General features: G+C 50.2%; 1 protein-coding gene across 2 annotated transcripts in view; it reads right to left on the reverse strand.

Annotated features, from left to right (window-relative positions):
* Positions 1-24,592, reverse strand: part of Stk24 (serine/threonine kinase 24) — an 84,271-nt gene extending 59,679 nt beyond the window's left edge. Inside the window, exon 1 of one of the 2 annotated variants that reach the window (XM_048421784.3) lies at positions 24,251-24,592. In XM_048421784.3, the coding sequence (XP_048277741.1) occupies positions 24,251-24,292 (42 nt within the window). In that variant the 5' untranslated portion in view covers positions 24,293-24,592. The remainder of the gene's footprint in view (positions 1-24,250) is intronic. The other variant, XM_048421782.3, reaches the window with a different exon arrangement.
* Between the last annotated feature and the right edge of the window lie 351 nt (positions 24,593-24,943).

Here is a 24,943-nt window from a genome sequence, read left to right on the forward strand (position 1 = left end):
CACGTGTGTGCATACATCCACAAAGAGAAAATGGCAGATATAACAGGCCAGAGTTGAGTTCAGAAACACTGTTAATTCCTGGATCAAACCCTGCTGGTGCGGAGGTCAGCGAGCAGACAGATTCACCACCCTAAACCAGGCTGGATGAGCAATCTAAAGGCAATGCAGGCCCTTCTACAGAACATTAGATGTTTTGAATTGTATGATATCAAACATTGTGCTTGTATTGTTCTCAAACAATTCTTTCCCTGTGGAAAATCAACAAATAAGATGAAAATGCTCAAAAAATAAACAAACCCACTAAATATTTGTTTAGGCTTCATTGCTGACTTTCTGAAGTTACTGAGATGGGAGTCTAGAGAGATGTGGCAATGGGGCCAAGAGTGTTGTGAGGCAAGACCAGCCAGCCGTGAACTCAGACCTCCTAAGTGCCGGAATTAAAGGCCTGTGCCACCACATCCAACAATTTAATCCGATGTTTATAAGTGTTTCCCTGCATGTAAATATGTGTGCCACATGTGTGCAGTGCCTGCATGTATGTACGTGTACCACATGTGTACAGTGCTTGCGTGTATATGTGTGCCGTGCCCGTGGAGACCAGAACAGAGTATCAGATCCAGAACTGTGGGCACAGATTGTGAACTGCCCAACAGGCACCAGACGCATGTCTTCTGCAAGAGCAACAAGTGCTCTTAACCATTGAGCAGCTCTCTGGCCCTCTGACGTCACTCAGTGGCCCTCCTGAAGCCTTCTGTCTCTTCACAAAAGGTCTAAGACTACAGAAGCTGTGGGCAGTGTGTCTTGGAATGTCACTGACATTCACTTCAGGCATGCACACAGGTCCCCTGCAGCCACACACAGACAGAAGGGGCTGCATCACATTCACGCAGCATGGGAGCCGCGGCAGCGCTCAAATGAGGAAAGCTTTCTCATTTTCAAAGGTCTGCTTCTCTGGGGCTTGCACCAAGAGCTGCAAAGGCAAACCGACATTCCCAGAGTCCTTTTAAAGGGCTGCTCATAACTTCGCTTTTCTTCTTTTCTTAAATGATGAAATCAGACCGGGGAACAGCTCAGAAGGGAACACGACCGAGTTCTAGGAGCTAGGATAAGTTGGGGCTTTCTTCAGTCTCCAGACCAGTCCTAGGCCCCAGCACTTATCACCCTCACAGACCAGACCTACTGGGTCTGTGGTTGAACAGCCCAGAGATAAACAAGACAGCATATCTGTCTACAGTCTCCCACAATGGGCCTTATCCCACAAGTGCAGGCAGGGCCACCTCCATCAGAGAAAGTCAAATGTCCACTTCTCCTGCTCTGGGGTGCCAAAAGCAAGCAGCAGCAACCTCTAAAGAACAAAGCAAGGCGGGTGTTCTCAACTACAGACAGAACACACTGACCCTTCCTGCTGCCCCTGGGGCATTCACACCCCATCTTCAAGATCTCCAACATCTCAATTCCCCCTTTCTCCCTAAAGGTTTCCAAAGCCAACTTTTGGATGGAGGTGAGGAACTTAATGACTTGGCGGAGGAGGGGTTAGGCTGGTATTCCAGTCCATGATTCATGTTCTGGCATGCCATGGGGAGAGAGGCTCAGCCTGAGAGGTAAAATGCAAAGCTATGAAACCCAGTTTCCACTGCAGGGCTCTCAACTCACCCATCAAGCAGCAGTAGCTTGGCCTTGCTGCCAACTCTCTAATCAACCGACCAGGTGAACAGTGCGGCCCAGGTCTTCCCTACACCCCAGGACCACAGTCTCCACTGCACACACACTGCACACTCCAGTAAACCCAGCCCAAGCTGTAGTTCTCAGCCATACGCCACCAAGCAGAGGCTCACCAGTCCCTGTGCCCTGCTTCTTGAGAAGCCAGTGGAAAGAGACCCTAACTCTCTCCACTCCAGACAAACCCCTCTGGAGAACTTGACAAGTGTGAGACAAAAAAAGTGGGTCACACGGATTCAAGTCGATGACCCCCTCCTCCCAGCCATCTGCCTCTCAACCTTCCTCTTCCCGCGTGTTAACAGACACACACTTCACACACAGTGATAAAATAGGAAGGACTTTTCTCTTTTTGTTTGTTTGAGACAGGGTTTCTGGCTGGCCTCCCTCTGCCTCCCTCCCGAGTGCTGGCATTAAAGGCATGCACCACCACTGCCCCTCAAGAGATTTCATTTTGTTGTGATGGTGGTGGTTTACCCCTCCCCCAGAGACAGGGTCTCATTGGCTGGCCTCAAACAGAGACATCCTCCTGTCTCTGATCCTTTAGTGCTGGAATTAAAGGTGTGAGTCACAACACCCAGCGCAAAAGCTTTGAGTTCACTTCTTATGAGCAATTGGACGTTCAAGGACGGGATGTGGAGAGGTCAGACAGAGGGCAACCTTTCTGAGACTTTCCCTCCTACCATGTGGGTCCTGAGCATCTCACTAGACCCAAAATGGTTTGTGGGGTTTTTTTTTTCTTTACTGGTAATAACAAATGTTCCCATTGTACTTTATTCCAAAGCTTTAAATGCATTTTTTTTCTGAGCTACATCTGCAATAGCAGAGAATCACAGACAACTCTGGACATTTTCACTGGTGTCTGAATATGAGACAACAAACCATGCAAGGGACAAAAGGATGACCATCTCCAGAGTTTACCCCGAATCACACATGTGACCGTACACGCTCGTCATTATTCCCCTCATGCCACATGATGCTCTATAAAAATAAACAACTACTCCACCAAGCAGACATAAGCTCTCCCAGGCACTCTCCAAACAGTGCCAGAGTCTATGGCTGGCACACACAGCCGACGGATCACCAGCTGGACTCACAGTGTCCGCCCTTACCCCAATGCCATCTTAGTCTGTTCCCTCTGCGAGAACCAAGTGCCTTAGACTAAGCAACTTACAAACACACTGCTCACAGCTCTGGAGGATGGAAACCTTCAACACAAGGTCCCGGCAGATCTGCAAGGCAAGGGTCTGTTTGTTCCTAGAGTTGGCACACGGCAGAAGGGACTAGCAAGCCCGCTGGCCTCTTTTATACATAGATACTAACCGCATCTGTGAGGTCTCCACCCTCACCCATACATCCCAAATGTTCTCTTCCCCACTCAATGTATAGCTCAGACTAGCATGGTTCCCCTCAGCCTGCTCAGGTAACAAACAGCCCCACCCTCACTATCACCTGGGGATTCGGATCCAGCCTTGGAGGCTGATATGTAATCTGGGGACAAACAGACCACAGTGCCGACTGCCTTTCCTCCCCTGACTCCAAGGTCACCACCTCCATGTCCTTCCTCAGGCATGTTGCTAACGCATTAATAGTTTATTTATAGCACCTAAAGGTGAGATTGTCGGACTGCACACTACACTATAGACCACCTATGTCCTGTAGACACTAGGACTACACACTACACTATAGATCACCTAGGTCCTATAGACGCTAGGACTACACACTACACTATAGACCACCTATGTCCTGTATACGCTAGGACTACACACTACACTATAGACCACCTATGTCCTGTAGACGCTAGGACTACACACTATAGACCACCTATGTCCTGTAGACGCTAGGACTACACACTATAGACCACCTATGTTCTGTAGACGCTAGGACTACACACTACACTATAGATCACCTATGTCCTGTAGACGCTAGGACTACACTATAGATCACCTGTGTCCTACAGATGCTCCTTACTCTACATTCTAGGGCATCAATCCCACTGTTAGTCACACAAAACTGAAAGAATTCTTGGCATGACGTCGAAGTCTGTGGCTCTACTGCCTGTTTTAGGCAGAAACAGTTCTGTCCCTCTGCAGGTTCGTCTTCCTGCACACAACACAGCAACAACACCACACCAACCTTGAGCCAACACTGGTATCCCATGGACCACCAGCCTTCCTCAGGGGAGAATGTGCCTGGCTCAGAGGTGTAATTACATTTTTTAATATTATTTTTGCATTAAATGTTTCATTTCAGAGGCTAGACTCTGGCCAAGTAAAATTAAGCCGTTTAAGCAGTCTTCTGTTTCAGTCACATTCAACAACATCTCACCATAAGCAGACGTCAGTCACTCAATTTCCTGCTTACAATAAGGATTAGGTTCAATTTAAAATACATCTGCAGGGCTGGACACGGCCCAGCAGTGTAGAGCAGCACTGACCGCTCTTCCAGGGACCTGGGTTTGATTTCCAGCCCCCATACGGCAGCTTCAACCATCTGGAACTTCAATGCCCAAGAACTAAAGGCCCTCCTCTGGCTTCCCTGGATACCAGGCATGCACAGACACACACGCAGGCATAACACACCCACTCACACACACAATATTATGGTCTGACCATATAAATGGAGACCTACCTAGGCTTTCTCTCTGCCCCTTAAGCAAAGTAGCCACCAAAGCCACATCAGGGATGATCTAAATCAAATCACTATCAAGGAGACGACACCCCACCCCATATTTACTTCTTACAACTTCTACCCCTTTTCTGACACCTGTTCTTCCCCATAATCTCAGGTCACCTGGGCGGGAACTTCCTTCTCTTCTGTGCCTGTCACCCGAGTCCACACAGGATATGCTCCCCAGCAAGGCCACTGGCCCCGTGTCAGTCACAGCAGTGGGTGTGGCCTGTGAGTATTCTCCGGCTCCAGCACATGTGCTTCAGAAAGCAGCAAGCAGTAAATCTTTGTGGGTCCAAGAGCCATCCAAACCCCAGAGAGCCCAGCTTCCCACACGCTCGCTGCTCTGCCTGAGACAGGAGCGCGGCCGTCTAAGAGCAGCAGACCTGCACACTGTCATCCCCACTGCACTGCCAACACAGTGCCTCTTGCAGGACAAAGGAAACAAGAAATCAAGTTAAGAGATACCCCAAATCTCTTTCCCACTAAAACTGACATTTTAAACAGAAGTGACAAAAAATGATTTAATATGAAAACATCCAGAACACACTCACTCTAACACCGCTCTTGCCATTCATCCTTCCTCTCCTGGGACGAGGCTGTCTTCAACAGCCACATCGTGAACCCCAGGGTCCTCCTCAGTCACAGCTGGCACCTGTGCTCAGGACACACACACAACTCTAGTTCAGGACGCTGAACTGCCTCCAGCAGGAAACTCCTGAGCTGTCTTCTCCAAATAACAACTCCCTGCATATGCCGGCCTTGCTCTGCTACACAGACAGAGCTCTTCAGTGAGGCCCCTTCCAGCATACCCTGGCCATGTATGAGGAAGGAAGATGCAACCTGAGGGAGAACTCTCCGTTAGGACTTCTCTACCCTACCTTGCAGGACAGCTGGTAACCTGGCTTGGCTTCAAGGGTGTAAGGAAGAAACTGGCTAGGGTCCCAACCTTGTCACAGGGTTTGCCCTAGGTTAGGGACAACTGTGTGGCCAACAAGCACTTTCCTAAGACCCTGTCCCAGCAGTTCTGACAGTGTTCTTGTCCCTCAGGATCCCCTCAGGAAAGGTACGAGAACCATCTGACACAGGGGAGAGCCACAGGGTCCCTGTGAGCAGGAACAGCACACAGGAAATCAAATCTGGCCTTTCAAGGGTGTACTCAAGTTAGTCTCCTCTTTGCCCGAACTGAGCAAGAAAAACTCTACCACAGCGAACCACAATCACCAGTAATGCATATCCAACAGCAGAAAACCCCATGTGCTCTGGGCAACACCAAACCCAGCTACAAGTAGCAGCTCAGGGACCACAAAATCACACACTTCACTCACAATGAAAGCCCAGGTGACAATCTGTAAGAGACACCAACAGAGTTCTGAAGATGAGCCCAAGACCAAGATTTTAAAACACCCTCCCTATTAAGTGTTGCCGCCAACTCGCGGTGACCTCCTCCATGAGTGACATTCACTAAACTATCTGCCGAGGAGATTCAGAGCCAAGCAAAATATATATAATTGGTATGAGGAGCTCTGACACAGGATTTTCTTCAGTAGGCCTTTCAAAGGGAGCTGGAGCGATGGCTCTCCAGTTAAGAGCACTGGCTGGATTCCCACCTCCACCATGGCAGTTCATTACAGTCTGTAACTCCAGTTCTGATGGATCCGATGCCCTCTTCTGGCCTCCAAGGGAACTGCACGCTCATGGTGCGCAGGCATGCATGCAAATAAAACACCCACAAACATAAAAACAAATTTTTAAGCTTTCAAAATGTTTCTGATGTGGGAATTCCTTCTATATATGTGTTGATTTTACTAGCTAACGAATAAAGCTGTTTTGGCCAGTAGCTTCAAAGTAAAAATCCGAACAGAGATAAAGAGTAGACCACGTAGCCACCAAAGGAGAAAGAAGCCAGAACATTGTCGGTAAGCCACAGCCTTGTGGCGATACACAGATTAATAGAAATGGGTTAATTTAGGATGTAAGAGCTAGGAATATGCCTAAGCCACTGGTCAAACAGAGCTGTTACTAATACAGTTTCGGGTCTGGGCGGCCAGGAAGTGAAAGCACAGCCTCCGTTGACAGGATTCCACCCAGGCACCCAGTGGTCAGCTGGGGCAGCAGGGTTCGGGAGGTAAAACTTGGTGATTAACCCCGAGGGCTCCTCCCTCTCAGTCACTCAGAGGGTCACACCCATTCCTATGTTGCTTGAAGCCACTGACCTACTTAGCAAGTCACTCCCTGGCCTGGACTCTTCCCCTAGTCCAAACCCTGTGGACCTGGCTGTCCACACCCTCTGCTTCAGTCCACTTACAGAATTCCCTATCTGTCACCACAGGTTCTTCACCTTCCACGCTCTGTGCCAGTGAGTGGGCCCGTGTGTGCTAACCCACATGGCTGCCCTTCCGAGGACAACGCACACTCCATCACCACACCTGCCCTTCCTGCACACGCCTCCTCCCACCAGCCTCCCTACTTCAGACTCTTCCTGCCCAGTCCAGCCACACGGTACTCATTACAACCCACAGTTGCTCGTCAATTCAAACACCTCAAAACTCAAGAAGTAAAAGAAAAAATTCTCAAGAATTTCCCACCATCATAGGCTACAGACCAAGCCACACAACAGGACAACCTCTGACCTCACATTGTCCCCTCCTTCCTTTCAGTCCAAGTTCAGGAAAATCCAGCTCCTTGTTTGTATCGGGCACTCAATTCCACTTCAAGTCTCTATGCTTTTGTACAACCTGCTTGAACTCCCTCTTAAAGTAGTAAGAAAGTCTTTATTTATTGGGGGGGGGGGTTACCCCAGCATGCATGGTAGGCTCAGAGAACAACTCAAGGGAAATGATTCTCCTTCTATATGGATCCCAGAGACAGAACTCAAGTCACCAGACCTGATGGCAAATACCTTTAATAAACTCTGAGAAACTCTCTGCAGCCAGGTTTGGTGGCTCAAACCTGTCATCTCAGCATCATGACAGCAACCTGTCATCTCAGTGGTTTGACGCTAAGACAAACCACTGTGAGCAGAAGGCTCTCCTGTACCATGACAAATTCTGAGCCATCCTGAACTACAGTGAGATCCAACTCAAAGAAAACAACATGCTCCATGCAGACCTCTGGCTTCCGACACCCAAAGCCCGAGGAGTGGGACACAAGGCAGCCGCTCCCCAACCCCCAACTCCATCTCCCTCAGGAGGTTGCAAAGTTTTCATTTTGATACTTAGACCAACGCATGCCCTTTCTCTAATAACCAAGGGCTGCAGCTTACTTGAACTATCAATTTCAAAAGGAAACTCGAGCTAGCGGAAGCACAGAGCTACTGGACACAGGAGGCCACAAAAGAGGAGAAGAGACAGGTCCCGCAGGTCAAGCTTCTGACCAATCGGAACCAACATCCACACCACAGTGCCATCCTGAACCAAAGTGTTCTTTAAAAAAAACAAACAAAATAAATAAAATAAAATAACTTGGTCCTCCTAACTCTTATTGGGATTGGCTTCCTGGCTTCGGGTTCAGCTGGACTAGCCCACTCTCAAAAAACCAGAGGAAAAGATGCTTCTTTCTGAAAACTCAAGAAGCAATCACAAAAGCTGGGCAGCGGTGGTGCACACCTTTAACCCCAGCACAGTGGGGGTGTAGGCAATTCAAGACCAAACCATCCTGCACTACACAGTAAGATCAAGTCAAAAAGAAAGAAGGGAGGGAAGGAAACAAACAGGAGGAAAATTTGAAAAACAAAAACCAGGGACTGGAAAGAGAACCTTCTGTTCTTGTGGGGGAGGGGGCCTAGGTTCGGTTCTCAGCACCCACATGCAACTTACAACCATCTAGGGACCCTAATGCCTTCTTTTGCTCTCCACAGGCACCAAACATGTATGTATATGGTGCACAGACACACACAAGCAAAAGACCCATACACATAAAATAGAAGTCTATTTTTTTAAAGGCTATTTTAAAACAAGAATGTTACTCACCAAATAGTCATAGGACAGACAATTCAAAACACAATCTAACGCTGGCTGTGCTGGCACACACTGCTCTAAGCCTAGCATTTGGGAGATGAAAGCAGGAGACTCAAGCTTTTCATGTCCAGCTACAGTGAGTTCAAGGCCTGTCTGAACTAGTGTAAATAAAGCCCTGTCTCAAAGAGGGAGGGTGGGGGGCTGGGGAGATGGTCCGGTGGTCCAGTCAGTACCAGAGAGGTCACGGTGAAGGGCAGCTCCCCACCCCCCCACCCCCAAGCTGGCTAGTTCATTTTAAAGAAATCCACAAGCTCCAAGAGCAGTGAGAAGATTGTCTCAAAGAATAAGATTTCCGGAATGTGACTGAGGAAGACATTCCCAGTCCCAAACACTCACGTGCACAAAATCCACACACACGGATCACACGCACATAACTCCAAACCTCCACCCTACAGTTCCAGCTGCTTGTCTTCACCCGGTCTCTGCATGTGCTTCAAAGTCACCAGGAACCTAGAAGCAATTCCACCACTGTCCACCGTTTACAGCACGGCTGGGCAAGGAGCGGGCGGCCCAGCCTCACAAGGGTCACTGCTCAGTGTGTGCAAAGCAATTAACACAGGAAATCCAATGTTTCCCAAGAAAGGACAGGCGGACTTCAAGGTGGGTTTCCCTTGAAACCAAGGTGGTAACTAACTGTTTCTTTCTCCAAAAGCAAAAGAAAACGTTCAACTTTTTTCTTCCCATCAACACACCACACCAATGTTTCTAGCTAGAAATCTGACCGGAAGGCCCACTGAGCTGGCTCAGGCAGCAAAGGCCACTGCCACCAAGGCTGATGACCTGCTCCATGTATGGGTCCCACACTGTACAGAACCATAACCTCTACAAGTCTGTTGTGGATGAACCACCCCGTACAACCACACAGACATACATACACACACACACACACATATATACATATACACAGAGAGGCACACACGCACACACATACACGAGTGAGCGAGCGAGCGAGCAAGAGAGAATTTTCTTTAAAAAAAAAATTTGCTCTGAAGATCAGGCAAGTCTTGCATTACAGGCGAACGGAAGCCTGTTAGGACCTGAACTACTTCACCCTGAGTCTATAGAAATTCAGGACAGTTTTTATGGTCCGACTCTAAGTGAGACATGGATGGGTTCCGATGTTATGAGTGTCACTACATAAAGTTTTATGTACACGGGGAAATGGGCAAAGAGAAACCTGCTACATTCAGGGCTGGAACACACAGGCTGAGGGTTGGGTGTTTCCTGGGGGAAGGGAGTGCCCAGGCCTCTCCCAGGTCCCACACCCAGTTCATTGCTTAAACAGACTATGCCCAGACTGCAAGGCCAGCGCAGGAAATGGGCTGGCAGACCGGGCAGATAAGGAACGGCACAGCAGGCCCTTACACCGGGTCTCAAAGGCCTCGACATCACGGTCGACCAGCAGAGACGGGCTGACCCATACTCCGCTGCATACAGATGGAGGACCAGAGCTGCTCCCATAGACAGCTACCGTTCAAGAAACAACCTGAACAACAGGCCATACATAAGAGAGGGAAATGAGCTGGGTGTGTGCCACCCGCATTTGGTCTGTCCACACACAAGCTCCAGGACACCAAGAGTTACACAGCTCAGAGACCCAGTCTCAACAAATGCTTGCCATTCTCAGTCATCTTAACTTCTCACACCAGCCACTCTGACCTGCCGAGGGAGAACTTGAGACACATGTTCTGAGCAGGACGGACACCACAGCAAAGACCTCCCACACTTGAGACACATGTTCTGAGCAGGCCGGCTACCAGAGCAAAGACCTCCCATGGGAAAGGAGAACGGGCACACCCCACACCGTGTAAGACCTAACTTACACAAGTGGGGAGGGGCGTCTCAATCCTGTACACAATCATGAGCTCTAGTATCTAAACAGTCGCAGGCCGAACAGGTGGGGGTCAACTACAGGGAAGGAAAAACTACAAACAGGCCTCTGCAATGAACTGGCACCACGCTCACCTGCTGCAGCCCAGGCCAACCCGGAAGATGCTGACCGCATCCACCCCACAAGCCACACCTCCGCCTCTGCCAGCACACTACCGGGAAACGTGCAGCTTCACGTCACATAAGCTCTTCACCTTTCCCCAAACACACAACAGAGGACTGCATCTGAGACTCCACGTAACGAGGGTGCTCGTCCACCCTGTGCTGTCTGCCTTGGGGCTCAAAAACACATACACACAGTGAACAACTCTAACAAATTTCACAAGTGTCACACTGCAATTAAAATTTAAAAAAAAAAAAATCAAGTTCCAAATCCTCAAAGTTTGGAAGTATAATCAAACCAGCTCAGAAGAGTTAATACAAGCATAGCTGTCACTTCTGGACTGAACAGCCTATCAGTTACTTCAGTCACTTGTACATGAATGACTCTAACAGCTCAAACAGTTAAAAAAAATAAATAAATAAGAGTTCCAGGACAGCCAAGACTGTTATACAGAGAAACCCGGTCTCAAAAACACAAAGTTAAAAATAAAAGTTAAAAAAAAAAAAAAAAACCACTGGACTGTTTTGTTTTATTTTTCTTTCTCAGTTCAGAAATGTATTTAGTGCTGGGAAAATAGCAGATCCCAGCCCAGGCAGCTCTGGGAAGAGGGTATTAAGTTCAAGGCCAGACTGGGGCACAGAGCAAGACACTGACTAAATACAGATGAAGCCAAGAAAAGTGCTTGGACCTGAGCTCGCCCCCCAGAACCCAGTCAGCTAGCCTGCTCAGTGTGAGCTCAGGCCAGCTCAATAAACAAACTAGAGGGTATCCGAGGAACAACACACACATCCACACACGCATGCACAAGCACACACACACACACACACACATGCACGCGTGCGCGCACACGCACATAGAGAGGGGGGTCCTGCAGGCACAACACATGCTCTGCTCGGTGTTAAACATGAACTTCAAGAGAAGTGTCAATGCTGATGGCAGAGGACCCACGATCCCAGACAGAGAGAAAAGTGCTCTCCCAAGCATCATCACAAGGCAGAACATAGGTGGTTACAAGGCCAGGGATCTGGCGTCTGCAGGGGTGTAATCTGGAGCCACCAGCTAAGAGGCACAGCCATGGACGCCAGATCCCAACGCAGGAAACCAAAGGCTGGGATATGGGGAGACACAGGGTAACTGCAAAACAGCCCAGGAGAAGCCGGGGTTATCCAAGATCTAGAAGAACCAGATAGTAGCAAAAATAGAAACCACATCAAAGTCTCCACGAGATGCCGGGATAAACTATCCAGGCAATTTCCAAATGACGTACTCCTTAAAAAGAAGTTTCCAGGGTCAAAAAGACATGAACACATTGCTACACCCACTGGTTTAGAAGTGCATCTACAAGAGGAAAAGCCCAAGTCCTCAAATCTACAACAGAGGTTCCAAAATCAGTCTTCCCAAACAAAACGCAAGCCTCGGCTTGCGGGCACTGATCCGAACTCAGCAGCCAGGCGGTCTGGCTCTGGCTCTTTAAGACCTGGTTGTCCTGTGACACACAGGCTGGCCTGGAACTGCACAGATTACATACAAACAGCAGCCACACGTGCTGCTTTCCCAGCGTGACTGTGACTCCAAGCAGGCACATGACACAATGGATTCCCCAGCACAGCGGGGCAGCAACACGCCTGGGACCCGCACCTGCAACCCCACCTCAGACCTCAGAATCAGAGGGTGGGGAGAAAGGAGCCCAGCAAACCCCCCCCCCCCCCCCGCCAAGGCTTCTTCCCTCTCCAACAACTCATTCTGGATAATCCCTGACAGGCGGTGCAGAGAGCCAGCTCTGAAGGGCCCATGGCAGTGTCTCCACCTTCCTAATGCTGTGACCCTTTAATACAGTTCCTCGTGTTGTGGAACCCACCCCCGCCACCAACCATAAAATTATATTAGTTACTACTTCATAAGTGGTCATTCACTGCTACTGTTATGAATCATAATGGAAACATCAGTGTTTTCCGATGGTCTTGGGTGACACCTGTAAAAGTTAGGGCTCAGCAGAAAGGAGATGAGGGGCCTGGGGACCACACCCTCAATCCGTAATTCCAAGAAACTAGCTTGGAGCTTGACTCCTAACCAGGAGGAACAAGGCAACTGTCTGAGGCCCTGAAGATCCTCTTGTCAGCCTGGGCACTCACTCACCCATAGGCTGGAGAGCAGCAGCAGAGACCAGGCTCCCTGCTGTCCCTTGCACTGTTACAGGAAGGCTGGACACCCTTGGCAGGCTATCCTCATCAGCAGTCAGGCAAACAGGACACAAGAACTACTGCTACCACCAAGTCTGCATCACCACAGCGAGGGACGGCCCCAACACTCTAACTGGGCAAGACTTTTTCTCAAAAGTAATGAAAACAACGATGGCCACATATGGAACTCCTCCTCTTCTTTAACAAGCATACGCATATTGAGGCTAGGGTGTAGCTCTGATGCAGAATGCTCCCTACAAGGCCCTGGGTCCCCATCACTAAAACTCTAAAAATAAAAGTATATACACACTGAAAAAAGAGCCCTGCACACTACCGGTTACCAGCCCTGCACTGGGCAGCCTGGGAAGCATAGCAAGAGGAATCCAATGCCTGGAAGAGGAAAATACAACACTGGACCCAAAGCCACGGCTCTCCTCACAGCAGAGTCAAGGAGTCCATCCTAGAACCTACTGAACTGGTGCCACCAGCCCTTCCCGCTGCAGCCCTGCTGACCACCCCAGGTCCCACCCAGTACAGCACTCAAGGAGAACAGACCCCTCCTACAAGGCTTCCACAAGGGCAGCACACATTCAAAACTAGTATTTCCAGATTGATATAAGCACCGCAAGGTTAATGCTAGGTCTCTAAGAAACCGTGGACAGCGGCGTACCTGTGGCTCTGCCCAGCACTTCTTACCACACCCCTGCCTTACACCTCTCTGTCCCACAGGCTGGGCTTTCCTTCCCCTCCCCCAGCTCAGGATTCCGATGTAATTCAGTCATTTTTGCAAAGCTCCTTCTCCCTCCTCTCCCTTTTCTTCCTGTCTCCATTCCCACCGCCATGGCCAGGTTCAGTGTGGACCCTTCAACCATGTCCTCATTTTCATCCAGCCAAAGGCAAGACTTGACTGTTCCACCTGCCCGGGTCAGGAGCCTGCTCCTGCTAGGGAACACTGCAGACCAGTCATTTACATGACAAGCTAACTTCTCATAGCCCAGGATAGCAAGTCCAAGGGCCAGGCACCACAAAGCAACAAGGGGGACATACCAGTCCAGGATCCTAATGGCTGTACTATGATCTCGTCAAGTCCTGCTCCCCAGAAGCTGCACATCCTAACCATGAAAACGTGCATCTGAAGACTAAGTTTCCAGCTCATGAAGTGCCAACCCAGAACAGAAGACAAGCAGGAGCTCCAGTGGGAAAAAAAAATGGCAGCAGGGGCTTTCTCAGAGGTACCCCATTCGGTGGGCACACATCAATCTTTGTCCATTTGACCTAGAGGCCTGATCACCTAAGATAAGAGCACATCCTGGGGTGTATCTGAGGGAGTTTGCATAGAGGTTTAACTGAAGGCCGGCCCACATGGAACCTCCTGGCACAGTCAGGGCCCAGAACTGATTAGAAACCGGAAGGAAAAAGCCAGCTGAACACCAACATCCCTTTGCTTCCTGTCTGGAGACACAAGGTGCCCAGCTGGTTCTCACCCCCCACCAGTTTCCAGTCCATGATGGGCGCTCTCCTCAAGTATAAACCCTTCCTTCCTTACACTGCTTCTGTCAGTGACTGTGTCCTAGTCTCTCCGCACAGACTCCCCACAGAGGTGCCTGGAGTCAGTGATCCAGCAAGGGAACAACTGCAGACTCTGTATCTATCCCTGTACCCCAGGCAGCTCCGCCAAGGTGAAGACGGTGGGGCTCCCAGCAGAGGGAGGTGAGTGGGGGAAAGAACAGGCTGGAGGTCCAGAAGGCGACAGCTTTAGAAGACCATTCCCATGGGTTCTGTCCTGCAGGAGTGACTCACAGAAAACACTACAGCGTGGTGCAGCACCCAGACCAAGGTAAGAAGAATCTGAGTTCAAGGACAGCCTGGGCAACATTTCCTACTTTAAGGATACAAAGTGAGACCCTGTAGGGGGAAGGGGAGGGAGAGAAAAATCAAGGAAAAAAGTAGACATTTGGAAAGAATTATGCCCAGGACATAAAACATACTTCAAACAAAAAGAAAAATCAACTGTGATGAGGAACAGTGAGAATCACAAAAGCTCTCGGAGTCTAGGAAAACACAGCCCAGTTTACAGAATGGGGAAAGAGTTTCACCAACCCCACATCTGACAGAGGACTGCTCTTCAAATATATAAAGAACTCAAGAAACTAGACATCAAAATACCAACAATCCAATTTAAAAATGGGGTACAGACCTAAACAGAGAACTCTCAACAGAAGAATCTTAAATGGCCAAAAGACATTTAAGAAATTGCTCAACATTCTTAGTCATCAGGGAAATGCAAATCGAAACAACTCTGAGAGTCCATCTTATACCTGTCAGAACTGCTAAGATCAAATACACTGATGACAGCTTATGCTGGAGAGGATGTGGAGTAAGGGGAACACTCCTTCACTACCGATGGGAGTACAAATTTGTACAGTCACTTGAAATCAGTATGGCAGTTTCTCAGAAAATTAGGAATCAATCTACCTCAAGACCCAGCTGGTGCGGGAGAATTGTCTGTATTCTGTCAATCATGGTTTAAATAAACGCTGACTGGCCAGGCAGGAGGTATAGGCGGGGAAACCAGACAGGAAGTGGAAATGATGCAAGGAGAGCAGGAGAATTCTGGGGAGGAGGAAGCTGATTCCTCCCACTCCTGCCCAGATCACCGAAGCAGCAGGATGTGAGCTGCTCCACTGAAAAAGGTACTGAGCCACATGGCTAAAATAGATCAGAAAAATGGGTTAATCAAGATGTGAGAGTTAGCCAGTAAGAAGCCTGACCTAATGGGCCAATCAGCTTTATAACTTACAGAGTCCTCTATGTTATTTTCTTTGGGGCTAAGCTAGCTGTGGGGGACTAAGCAGGACATAAACACAAACAAGCAGCCTTTTCATGTTACAGAATCACCCAGCATCACCACTCTTGGGAATACACCCAAAGGATGCTCAATCATACCACAAGAACACTTGCTCAACCATGTTCATAGCAGCATTATTCATAATAGCCAGAACCTGGTAACAACCTAGATGGCACTCAACCAAAAAATAGATAAAGAAAATGTGATACATTTACACAATGGAGCAATGGAGTATTACTCGGGTGTAAAAAATAATGATATCATGACATTAGAAGGCAAATGGAACTAGAAAAAAAATCATCCTGAGTGAGGGAACCCAGACCCAGAAAGACAAGCATGGTCTGTACTCACTCATGAATGGATATTAGATGTAAAGCAAGGATAACCAGAGTACAATCCACAGCATGATCACCCTGGGAAGGTGAAATAGATGAGATCCTGGGTAAACCGGAGAGTGGGGGAGGGGTGCACGGGTGGAGGGGAGGGGGTGGGGGATGAAAACACGAGGGAATAGAATGGTGGGGTTGGCGAAGAGACAGAGAAGAAGAGCAATGGAAGAGATATCTTGATAGAGGGATCCATTACTGGGTTAGGGAAAAACGCAGTGCTGGGGAAATTCCCAGGGATCCACAAGATGACCCCAGTCAGGAGTCCTAGCAATAGTGGAGAGGGTGCCTGACCTGGCTTTCTCCTGTAATCAGATTGGTGACTCCCCTAATTGTCATCATAGAACCTTCATCCAGTGACTGATGGAAGCAGATGCAGATTCACAGCTAGTACTGGGTGGAGCTCCTGGAATCCAGTCAAAGAGAGGGAGGAGGGATCATATGGGCAGGGGGAGGGGGGTCAGATCATGATTGGGTGAGGAAACAGAGACAGCTGACCCAAGCTTGTGGGAGCTCGCGGACTCTAGACTGACAGTTGTGGAGTCACTAGGACCACACTAGGCCCCTGGAGATAGGAGACACCAGTGTAGCTTGGTCTATTTGAGGACCCCTGGCAGTGGGACCAGAATCTATCCCTGGTGCTTGAGCTGGCTCTTTGCAGTCCATTCCCTATGGTCGGATGGATGCCTTGCTCAGCCTTGATGCAGGGGGAAAGGACTTGGTCCTGTCTCAACTTGATGTGCCAGGCTTTGCCGACTCCCATGGGAGGAAGGGAGGGGAGGGGTGGGAGAAGGGGATGGAGGGGTAACTGTGGTTGGCATGTAAAACAAATAATAAAATTAAAAAAACAAAGAAAGAAATGAAAGCAGGCACAGAAAAGCTCACTGGGAGACTTGAAAAGTTGAGACAATGGCCCAGAAAGGCAGTGACAAAGACAGGGGACAAAAAATAGCTTTAACTGGGTAAGGACCAGATGAGGAGGTACAGCATCCAAATGGTGACTTCAAAAAGGGGAAAAAAAAAATCTCATCACAAGACACCAGCTGTCTGACACTAAAGGCCTCCTGAGTGCTTACAAAAAAAAATAAAAAATTAAAATTAAAAAAAAAAAAAAGACAGCACTCACACCGAGACACAGCTGTGGACCTTCACAACACAAAGGAGCTGTTCCCGATTCAAGGGCAGGAGGGCTTGTGTGGGTGGAACCCAGTCCTGGTGCACACTGCACTCCAACAGAACACAGCTAGAACCCAGCAGTCTTCAAATTCCCTAGAGGAGGCCCGCAGGACACTGGCATACACACGCCTGTACCACCAGGCTCAGAAGAGTGGGCTGGAGGTCAGCCTGGGCTACAGATCATCATCCTGTCTCAAAACAAACAAAAAATTAACTACCAGGAGATATAGCTCAGTAGCTAAGTGTTTGCCTAGAACAGGAGACCCTGTCTTATCCCTTGGGACTGAAAACACAATTCTGCAAAAAAACCAACAACTTCACACCACACCACCAACCAACAGGTAAACACAGAGCTCACGTCTTAATTCACTGAGGGGAGCGCACACTGCACTGCGCCCACCACCCCACCCAAGGGCATAAAGCCAGCAAAGATGGGGTACACAAAACAGGTGTCCACCAGGAGACAGCAAGAAACCTAGGGAGCAAGGCCAAGAGACCAGAGGGGAGCAGTGGACCAAGCTGGAGGTCCCAGCCCAGCAGAGGAGCTCAGGATAACTGGTGAGGAAGACCTGGAGAAACCCAGGCTGTGGGCTGCGTAGACACTGCTGGCAGAGCTGACCAAAGTCACGACAGGAGCTCTGCCAGGATGGAGGTGCTGTGAGGAGAGGGAGCCAGGACCAGACCTAAATCCTCATCTGCGGAATCCCGGGTCCAGGGAGCACTCCGAGAACTAGAAACACGCAGCAACTTGAGTACACAATGATGGCACAGGTCAGCACAGGGATCAGAGGGAGGCCTTCGGGGAGTAAGAACTGGCAGCAGGGGACGTGCAAGCACCGCCTTTCCCAGCAAAACCCTGTGCATCCAATCTATGTTTTCAATAAAGACTAAACAAAACCTAAGTAACTGAAAACAAAAAGGTCAGAGAGCCCCACCAGACCTTCAAACCTCAGAGTCTAAAATTCCTCTGTACAAACAGAAAGAGAATAACAGATAAGCCCTAGCTACACTTTGGTAAGTGTTCACATAAAACTTACCATGTCTGGCCACTCACTAAGACACCTGGGTAGTGGTCAATGCTAGTTTCTTTTGCTGACCATAAAACCTTGAGAAAACATGAGAGAAAGTCTCTGAACGCATCACACGCCATTAGGCCTCTATGGAGGCCCCAGTACACTCTGCAGCAAGCTAAGTCACATCTTGATTTGCCCAGAGCAACTGACAAAGTCTTATACTCCATCCGGTCCAGGCTGGCCTGGAAATGACCGTGCAGTCAGAACTTGAACTCACAGCACACCTCTCGCCTAGCTTTCCAAACGCTGCAACAGTAGGCATGAGCCAATGCCCAGTTCCAAGAGCAATTAAGGGTTGGGCACAGTCCCCTACCAGCCGGATGTTCCAATGGCCTCATTTTCTTATCCAAAGTCATTTGACACCAAGACATGTTGGTAGATTCCACTGTAAGTTAGTTATGAAAGTGACTATGACCACCAGACGCCAGGCCAGCGCTGGCTCTCCACATCAGAGGAGTAACACATGCAGGTCTACTTCCCGCACACACTCCAGCCACAGGATTCCATTAGTGGTACTCACCCCAGCTAAGGCAGCACAGAAAGCATTAGCAGGGAGGGCCGGGTGGGGCCCACTTCCTGCAGGTACCCGTTTCCAAGCAGGCAAGTCTGAATCACGAGGAAAATCGCCCAAATAAAGTTGTGTGGCAAGAGACCAGACTCCTGGACCATGGCCTGGAGGGTGTGCCCCATAAAACCACAGGAAGACGGAACAGGCTCACCCCTTACTAGCTGCTCGTACTGCATCTTGCCATGGACCAACAGAAGAACTCCAACCTGCACCAGACCAGAGAGGCAGCTCAGCTCCATGGTGGGCACAGCAGTGCCAGAGAACAAAACGCGCCCAAATCAGGACACCAGGAGGCCGCCATGCCCAGAAACACTACTTTCAGAGACAGTATGTCTTCAGTCTTGAAGGTAAGTGGGTGCCTGTATGAAACACTATCAATGACCATCCCTGAGTCAGGGGTGGTGACACACACTCAAATCCCAGCACCTGGGAGACCGGGTGAGGTAGGCAGCTCCGAGCTGGAGGCTCCCCCTGTTCCAGGACAGCAGGGATACACAGAGAAACTCTGTCTCAAGAGAAACAAGAAAGTACGTTCCCTGGTCTGGGACTAGAACCAAAAGCTATTGATGGGTCCACCATGCCTGACACCCTGAGTTCATTCTGTATCTCACACACGGCAGGAAAGAACCAACTCCAGAAACTGGGTCTCTGACCTCCACACACGTCACATCTGCACACACACACGGAACTGTTTTAAGTCTCGGAGCTGGAGAGATGCGTCAGCAGTAAAGAGCACTGCAGCTCTTGCAGAAGGCCAGGGTTCGGGTCCCAGCACAGGGAACTGCTCACAGCTGCCTGGTAACTCCAGCTCCGGGATCCGAGGATATAACCGCAAAGCAACACATGCACATGTGCACGTACAGTCAGACACATGTGCATAAAATAGATATTAAAAAATAATTTACAACCTTGCCCATTCCCTAAGGGAAGGAGGGAGGACATTTCAGGGGTGGGAATAGCATGTGGCTTAGTGGATAGCTCTAGACAGACAAAGGGGTCAGGGAAACAATTTCCTAGCGATGAGCGAACGTTAAGAATGGACATAGGTACAGAAAGACAGAGATGCAAGGCTGGGGTCCAGCGTCGGCCAAGCACTGTATAGACTGTTAAGTAATCCAAGCAATGGGGAGGGAAGCAGGAGGCTGCGTTCAGGGCAAACCAGGACAACATGAAGAACTTGCCTTGGGGAGAAAGAAAAGTAAGTAACGGGAAGATGTATGTACCTGACTTTCCTCAGATGGCAGAATAAGTCAAGATGTGTGACAGAAGTCAGCGAATTCAAGTCACCAAGTCACCAAGGTCTGTGAGAATCCTACAGGGACACCAAAGTTCCCACCGTCCCTACTCTGGGCATCCACACACCAGGCACACACCCAGCACGCCTGAGAACACGAACAACACAGAGAACCCCGAGCCTCAGCTCCAGACCCCTAGACACCCTGCCTCTGCATTCAGGAAGCCCAACGCTAAAGCGTGTGCCTAGTCTCCTGGACCCCAATTACCAGAACCTTCTTAGGGCTCATCCTGCAAGGTCATTCTGACCATCTGAGGCCAGGAACCTGCACGTTTGAAGCCCTTGTATCACTCCCTGTGACTCTCCCATCAACAGGAGGGCCAGAAGGTGCTAACCTCCTTCTGTGTGCAGCCTCACCCATGGAGCTCTTGGAACCTAGGCCTCGCCACTCCCTGAGGCACCCACCACCCCCAGGGTGCAGTTCCGAGCACCAAGGGCAACAAGAGTAGGTATCTCCAGGAGAGCACAGCCCTGTAAAGGCGCCACACGAGGGGATGGGGAGGCTAGAGCCAGAATTAACTGCAATGGTCTTGATGTCTTATAGCCCAGACTTCCAACGTGCTAGTGAACACCCTTCCTGCCTACCCAGTGCACAGGTCTCCTCACAGCAAGGGCTTGCTGCCCAGGAGCTCCAGAAGGGGCATAGGTTAACATCAGCAAGTAGAACCTAAGATTCCTTAACTATCCCTTTAAATCATCTATACTTGCAAACACAAGGGTCTCTTAATTCAAAACCTCAAAGCAAGCTGACTTCACGCCAGCCCTCTTATACATGCCACTTCCCTAATTCAGTACATTTTAAACGTGGGGTCATGAACCTGTAGGCTGTGCAATCAATTCACTGTTAAAATCAGCTTTTTCTTAACATGCTAGACTGCATGTTAATGCACAGGAGTAAGAGAACACAGCTTGGATCAGAAGCTTTAACTTCCAGCCTCTCTCTTACAAGGGTCACAGCCCAGGAAAGCCTTAAAAGTGCTACAGAATTCCATACAAATCTACAGTACTGCAGACACGGACCCCTGCCAAGTCTGGTTCTCAGCACCTTTCACACGCCTAGGACGCATTACATACACACAAATTTTAGTTTTTGAGACAGGGTTTCTCTGTGTAGCCTTGGCTGTTCTGTAACTCACTCTGTAGGCCAGCCTAGCCTCAAATTCACAGGGATCCACCTGAGAGCTGGGATTAAAGGCGTGTGCCACCATCCCCACCCCAACCCTACTCCACTCCGGCACAAAATATCTTTTACCAAAGAATTTTATAAAAAAAACTAATTTTTTTGCACCATAATTTAATGCAAACTCTATCATGAAATGGGTGCTCCCGCCTCCAGCTTAGGTTTTTATGTTCACTGGAACTCAAACGCATAAAGCAAGGGATGCTACAATGACGGCAGGGGTACCTAGAGCCACAACTCAGCTGCCACATAATTATCCTCCATCACAAAACCAAGAAAATCCCCTAATGTTTCATCAAAACTGTCAGGTTGGGCTGAAGAGATGGCTCAGTGCTTACGAGCACTGGTTGCTCTTGAAGAGGACCCAGGTTCAATTCCTGGCACCCCACACAGCAGTTTATAACTGTCTGTAACTCCAATTCCAGGGGATCTGACGTCCTCACATAGACACACATGCAGGCAAAAAAAGCCAATGCAAGTAAACAAACAAAAAACCAGCCAGGTGCGCCACCACCCACCCCCTCACCAAGGACCGCAGAAGAGCTGTCAATCATGGCTACTGACTGAACAAGCCACTCATCCTGTATCTCCCCTTTCTTCAGCAAATACAACCTAAAATAAAATGATGTGTAACAGTTGCCAATGGAGGAGCATGGGGAACGTGTGCTGTCTTGAGGGCAATAAAGAGCCACCCACTGATACGCTATTTTACCTTGGTCCATTCAACTCCAACCTCATGATTCACAAAGCTATAAAAAGGTAGAGATAATATCTTTCTTCATCTGTAATAATCAGCAGATGTAAAATTATTAGCAGGCCATAAAAATAGTCTTTATACTAAAGCATTCTTGAATTCTGGTTAATTTTCTTAACATTCTTCCTTGGGCTGTCTGAACCTGCTCTGAGCCCTTGCCAAACTTTGTCTTGTTTGTTTGATCAGGGGTCTCAAAGTCTTAGCTGGCCTTGGCAAACAAGGCCGGCCTTCAACTGACAAGAATCACCTGCCTCTGCCTTCTGAGTGAGGGTTGGGATTATAGACAGCCAATACTGCACCCAGCTTGACAAAGAATTTAACCCATCTCCTAAGTCCTAGCCAAGAGGTGAAATCGCGGTTCCTCATAAGAACCATGGCAAAGGGGGAGCCTATTTCTCCCCAGTTTTATACTGGCTACGAGTCAAGGCCAGGTGTGCCTTTAATGTAATCCTCCAAGGAGCTCCTAGGGAGGCCGCAGCTGCTGACTCCGAGCAGCAAACAAATGTGCTTGTTGACTTTTCTGGGGGGTGGGGGGAGTGGAGGGGAAGGAATGCTCTTTCTCCAATAAGATGCCAAAAATTTATCATGTGGTTTGAAGATGTATACAAGGGCAGGAATGACTGTGGGAAGCCACTTTCCCTCCTCTATGGAACCAAAACCAACAAAAAAAAATTACTGAAAAAAGTTACTATCTTTATACTGAAAAACAAAAAACAAGACCACTTAGAAAATACACCTGGGGGGAGGTAACGTTATTGACTTTTTTCTTTTTCTAGGATGAAGAATTTTGGCCCATTTTTTTTAAAAAACAAAAGGGAGGGAGCAGGCTTCTCAGCACTGTGCCAGGATTAAGTATCTTTTCAAACATTTTCTTTTACAAAGGCTGAGGTTAGTGGGCGCCAATGGTGGGTCCCCATTAAGACACTGTAGTACCCAGGAAAAGGAAACACTGAAGAAACGGTTAATGTCCCAAGAGGTCCTTGCTCTACTGGTAAGAAAGTGTTTCCCATTCAGTCCACCCTGATCTCTTGCCTCTAAATTCAAACCAAAGCAAAGCTGTAGGAAGCCGCAGCTGACTTTTAACTAATGGCCGGCAACATCAGTTTTTTACAAGCACAAGGTGAGGCTCCAGGACCATCTTTCCAGTCGCTCTTAACTCCAACTTTATTATCCCTAAAAAATAGAAATAAAAATGACTAGGGTCTAGTGGTCACTAAAGTGCTGACTTTAAGTTTCTATTTTTCTAGAGTTCAAAACCTGGTCAATGAAATCCAGTTTCCTTCTCAAGGTATGAATAAAAAAAAATTTAAAAAGGAGGGAGGCTAAGAAATAACCTCAGAAGAGGCGGGTAGAAGCAGTAAGGGCCAAGGCCTGGAACACTGCAACTCAATCCTGAACCAGAGAAAACACGCCTGTTGCATCTATAAAGCGATAATCGTCAATATTTGGGGTTTTAGCAAAAGTCTTTCGTTGACTCGCTTGGGAAATCAAAACTCTGACTGGTCTTGCGGTCTCAGTCGCAATCATTCTGTCAGTATTTGTGCGCTTACAAACTTCACAAGTTAAGAACAGACTAGTGATTGTTTTTCCAAGAACCGAAAACAGTCCTCAATGACGGAAAAAAAAAATGTCCGTGCATTCATGTAAATTTGAAATTCAACTCCCTCACCGCCCCCCCCCCATCCCCTCCACAGAAAAGTCACGGGGCAGGCAAAGAAAATACAAAGTATGGGCTGGGACAAGCCGGGGAGCAAACGGGTCTCACGGTGAAAAGTCCAGCCGCGGAGTCCTGGCTCCCGTGGGGCGAACCTGGGCTCTGCACGAAAGGACGCACACAGAGGTGCGGATTCCGCCTCCCTGCTTTGCAGCCTCGCACTTTTCCGCACCAGAACTACAGGCTCCCCAGTGAGGTTACACCTTCCTGCACCCCGCCCTGCGGCCCGCCCGGCCTGGGAGCAGTCAGGGCGCGCTCCCCGCCCTGAGCTCGGGTCTCCAGTCTGGGGGGGAAAGGGGTCTGGGGAGGGAGACTCTTGGGGACCCCGGAGTCGCGCTGCCCCCGTCCCAGGCCCACATAGGGCCCGGGCACCCAAGCGGGGCCTCCAAGGACACTAGTTCACACTCCTGCCCCGGATGGGCCGTCGGCCTGCGCGTCGGAGTTGGGGAGCGCAAAGCTCCCACCCGCACTCAGTCTCGGCCCCAGGCCGCGGACCCCACGGCCCCTCCACGTGCATACACCGGAGAGCTCCACCGCCTGAGCTTCTGGCCAAGATCCCGGGGGAAACGGCCCGCCGCGTAGGGGGGGGGGGGGAGGGAGTAGGCGGCCGTGTTGACACCGCCAAGTTGCCAGCTTCCGCCCCGGCCGCAGCTAGCCCGCCCCGGCCGCCCCAGCCTACCTGCATGCCCGGAAGGCCCGACTGCACCGGGGAGTGGGCCATGGCGCTCAGCGCCGCCACTTCCTGGCCCGGGACGCGCTGAGCCGCGCAGCGAGCAGGCCCGGGGCCGCGCGCAGCCCTCGGGTGGCGGGGCGGGCTCTGGAGCCCGAGGCCACCGTACCCAGGGGACGGTCTCAACGGAGGCTGGCGAGCCGCGTCCCCATACACGGAGCCCGGGGAGGGAGGCGAGGGGCGCGCGGGGGTGGAGGGGGAGCCTCACGCGGCTGCTTCTCCCGGGGCTCCAGCCGCTGCTCCGCCGCGGTGGTCGGGTAGAGGCAGGCGGCCTGGGCCCGCGAGCGCTGGCCGCCAGGAGCCGAGTGGGCGCGCACAGGCCGCCGCGCCCCGCCCCGCCCCGGCCCGGCCCCCGCGCCCGCCCCCGCGGCCCGGCCGGGGACCCCGCCCCGCGCTTCCGGGAGGGGGAGGGGGAGAGGAGGAGCCGCCGGGCGCCCTAGGCCGCAGTCGCGCCTCCCTGCGGGCGGGCGAGCGGCCGGGCGGGGATCCACAGGGGTCCGCGGGTCGCGCGCGGGGCAGTGCGCGCAGGGGGTTGGTCTTCGGGACCCAGAAGCGGATGGGCCTCGCTCGCGGAGTAGGGGAGCGGAAAGCACTGCCCCCTCCTGCTCTTCCCTCTGCACCCGCCCAGGCCCTCCAGAGGCC

This window comes from Myodes glareolus, chromosome 12 (genome assembly GCF_982192425.1).
Source record: "Myodes glareolus chromosome 12, mMyoGla1.1, whole genome shotgun sequence".
Classification (NCBI taxonomy): Eukaryota; Metazoa; Chordata; class Mammalia; order Rodentia; family Cricetidae; genus Myodes; species Myodes glareolus.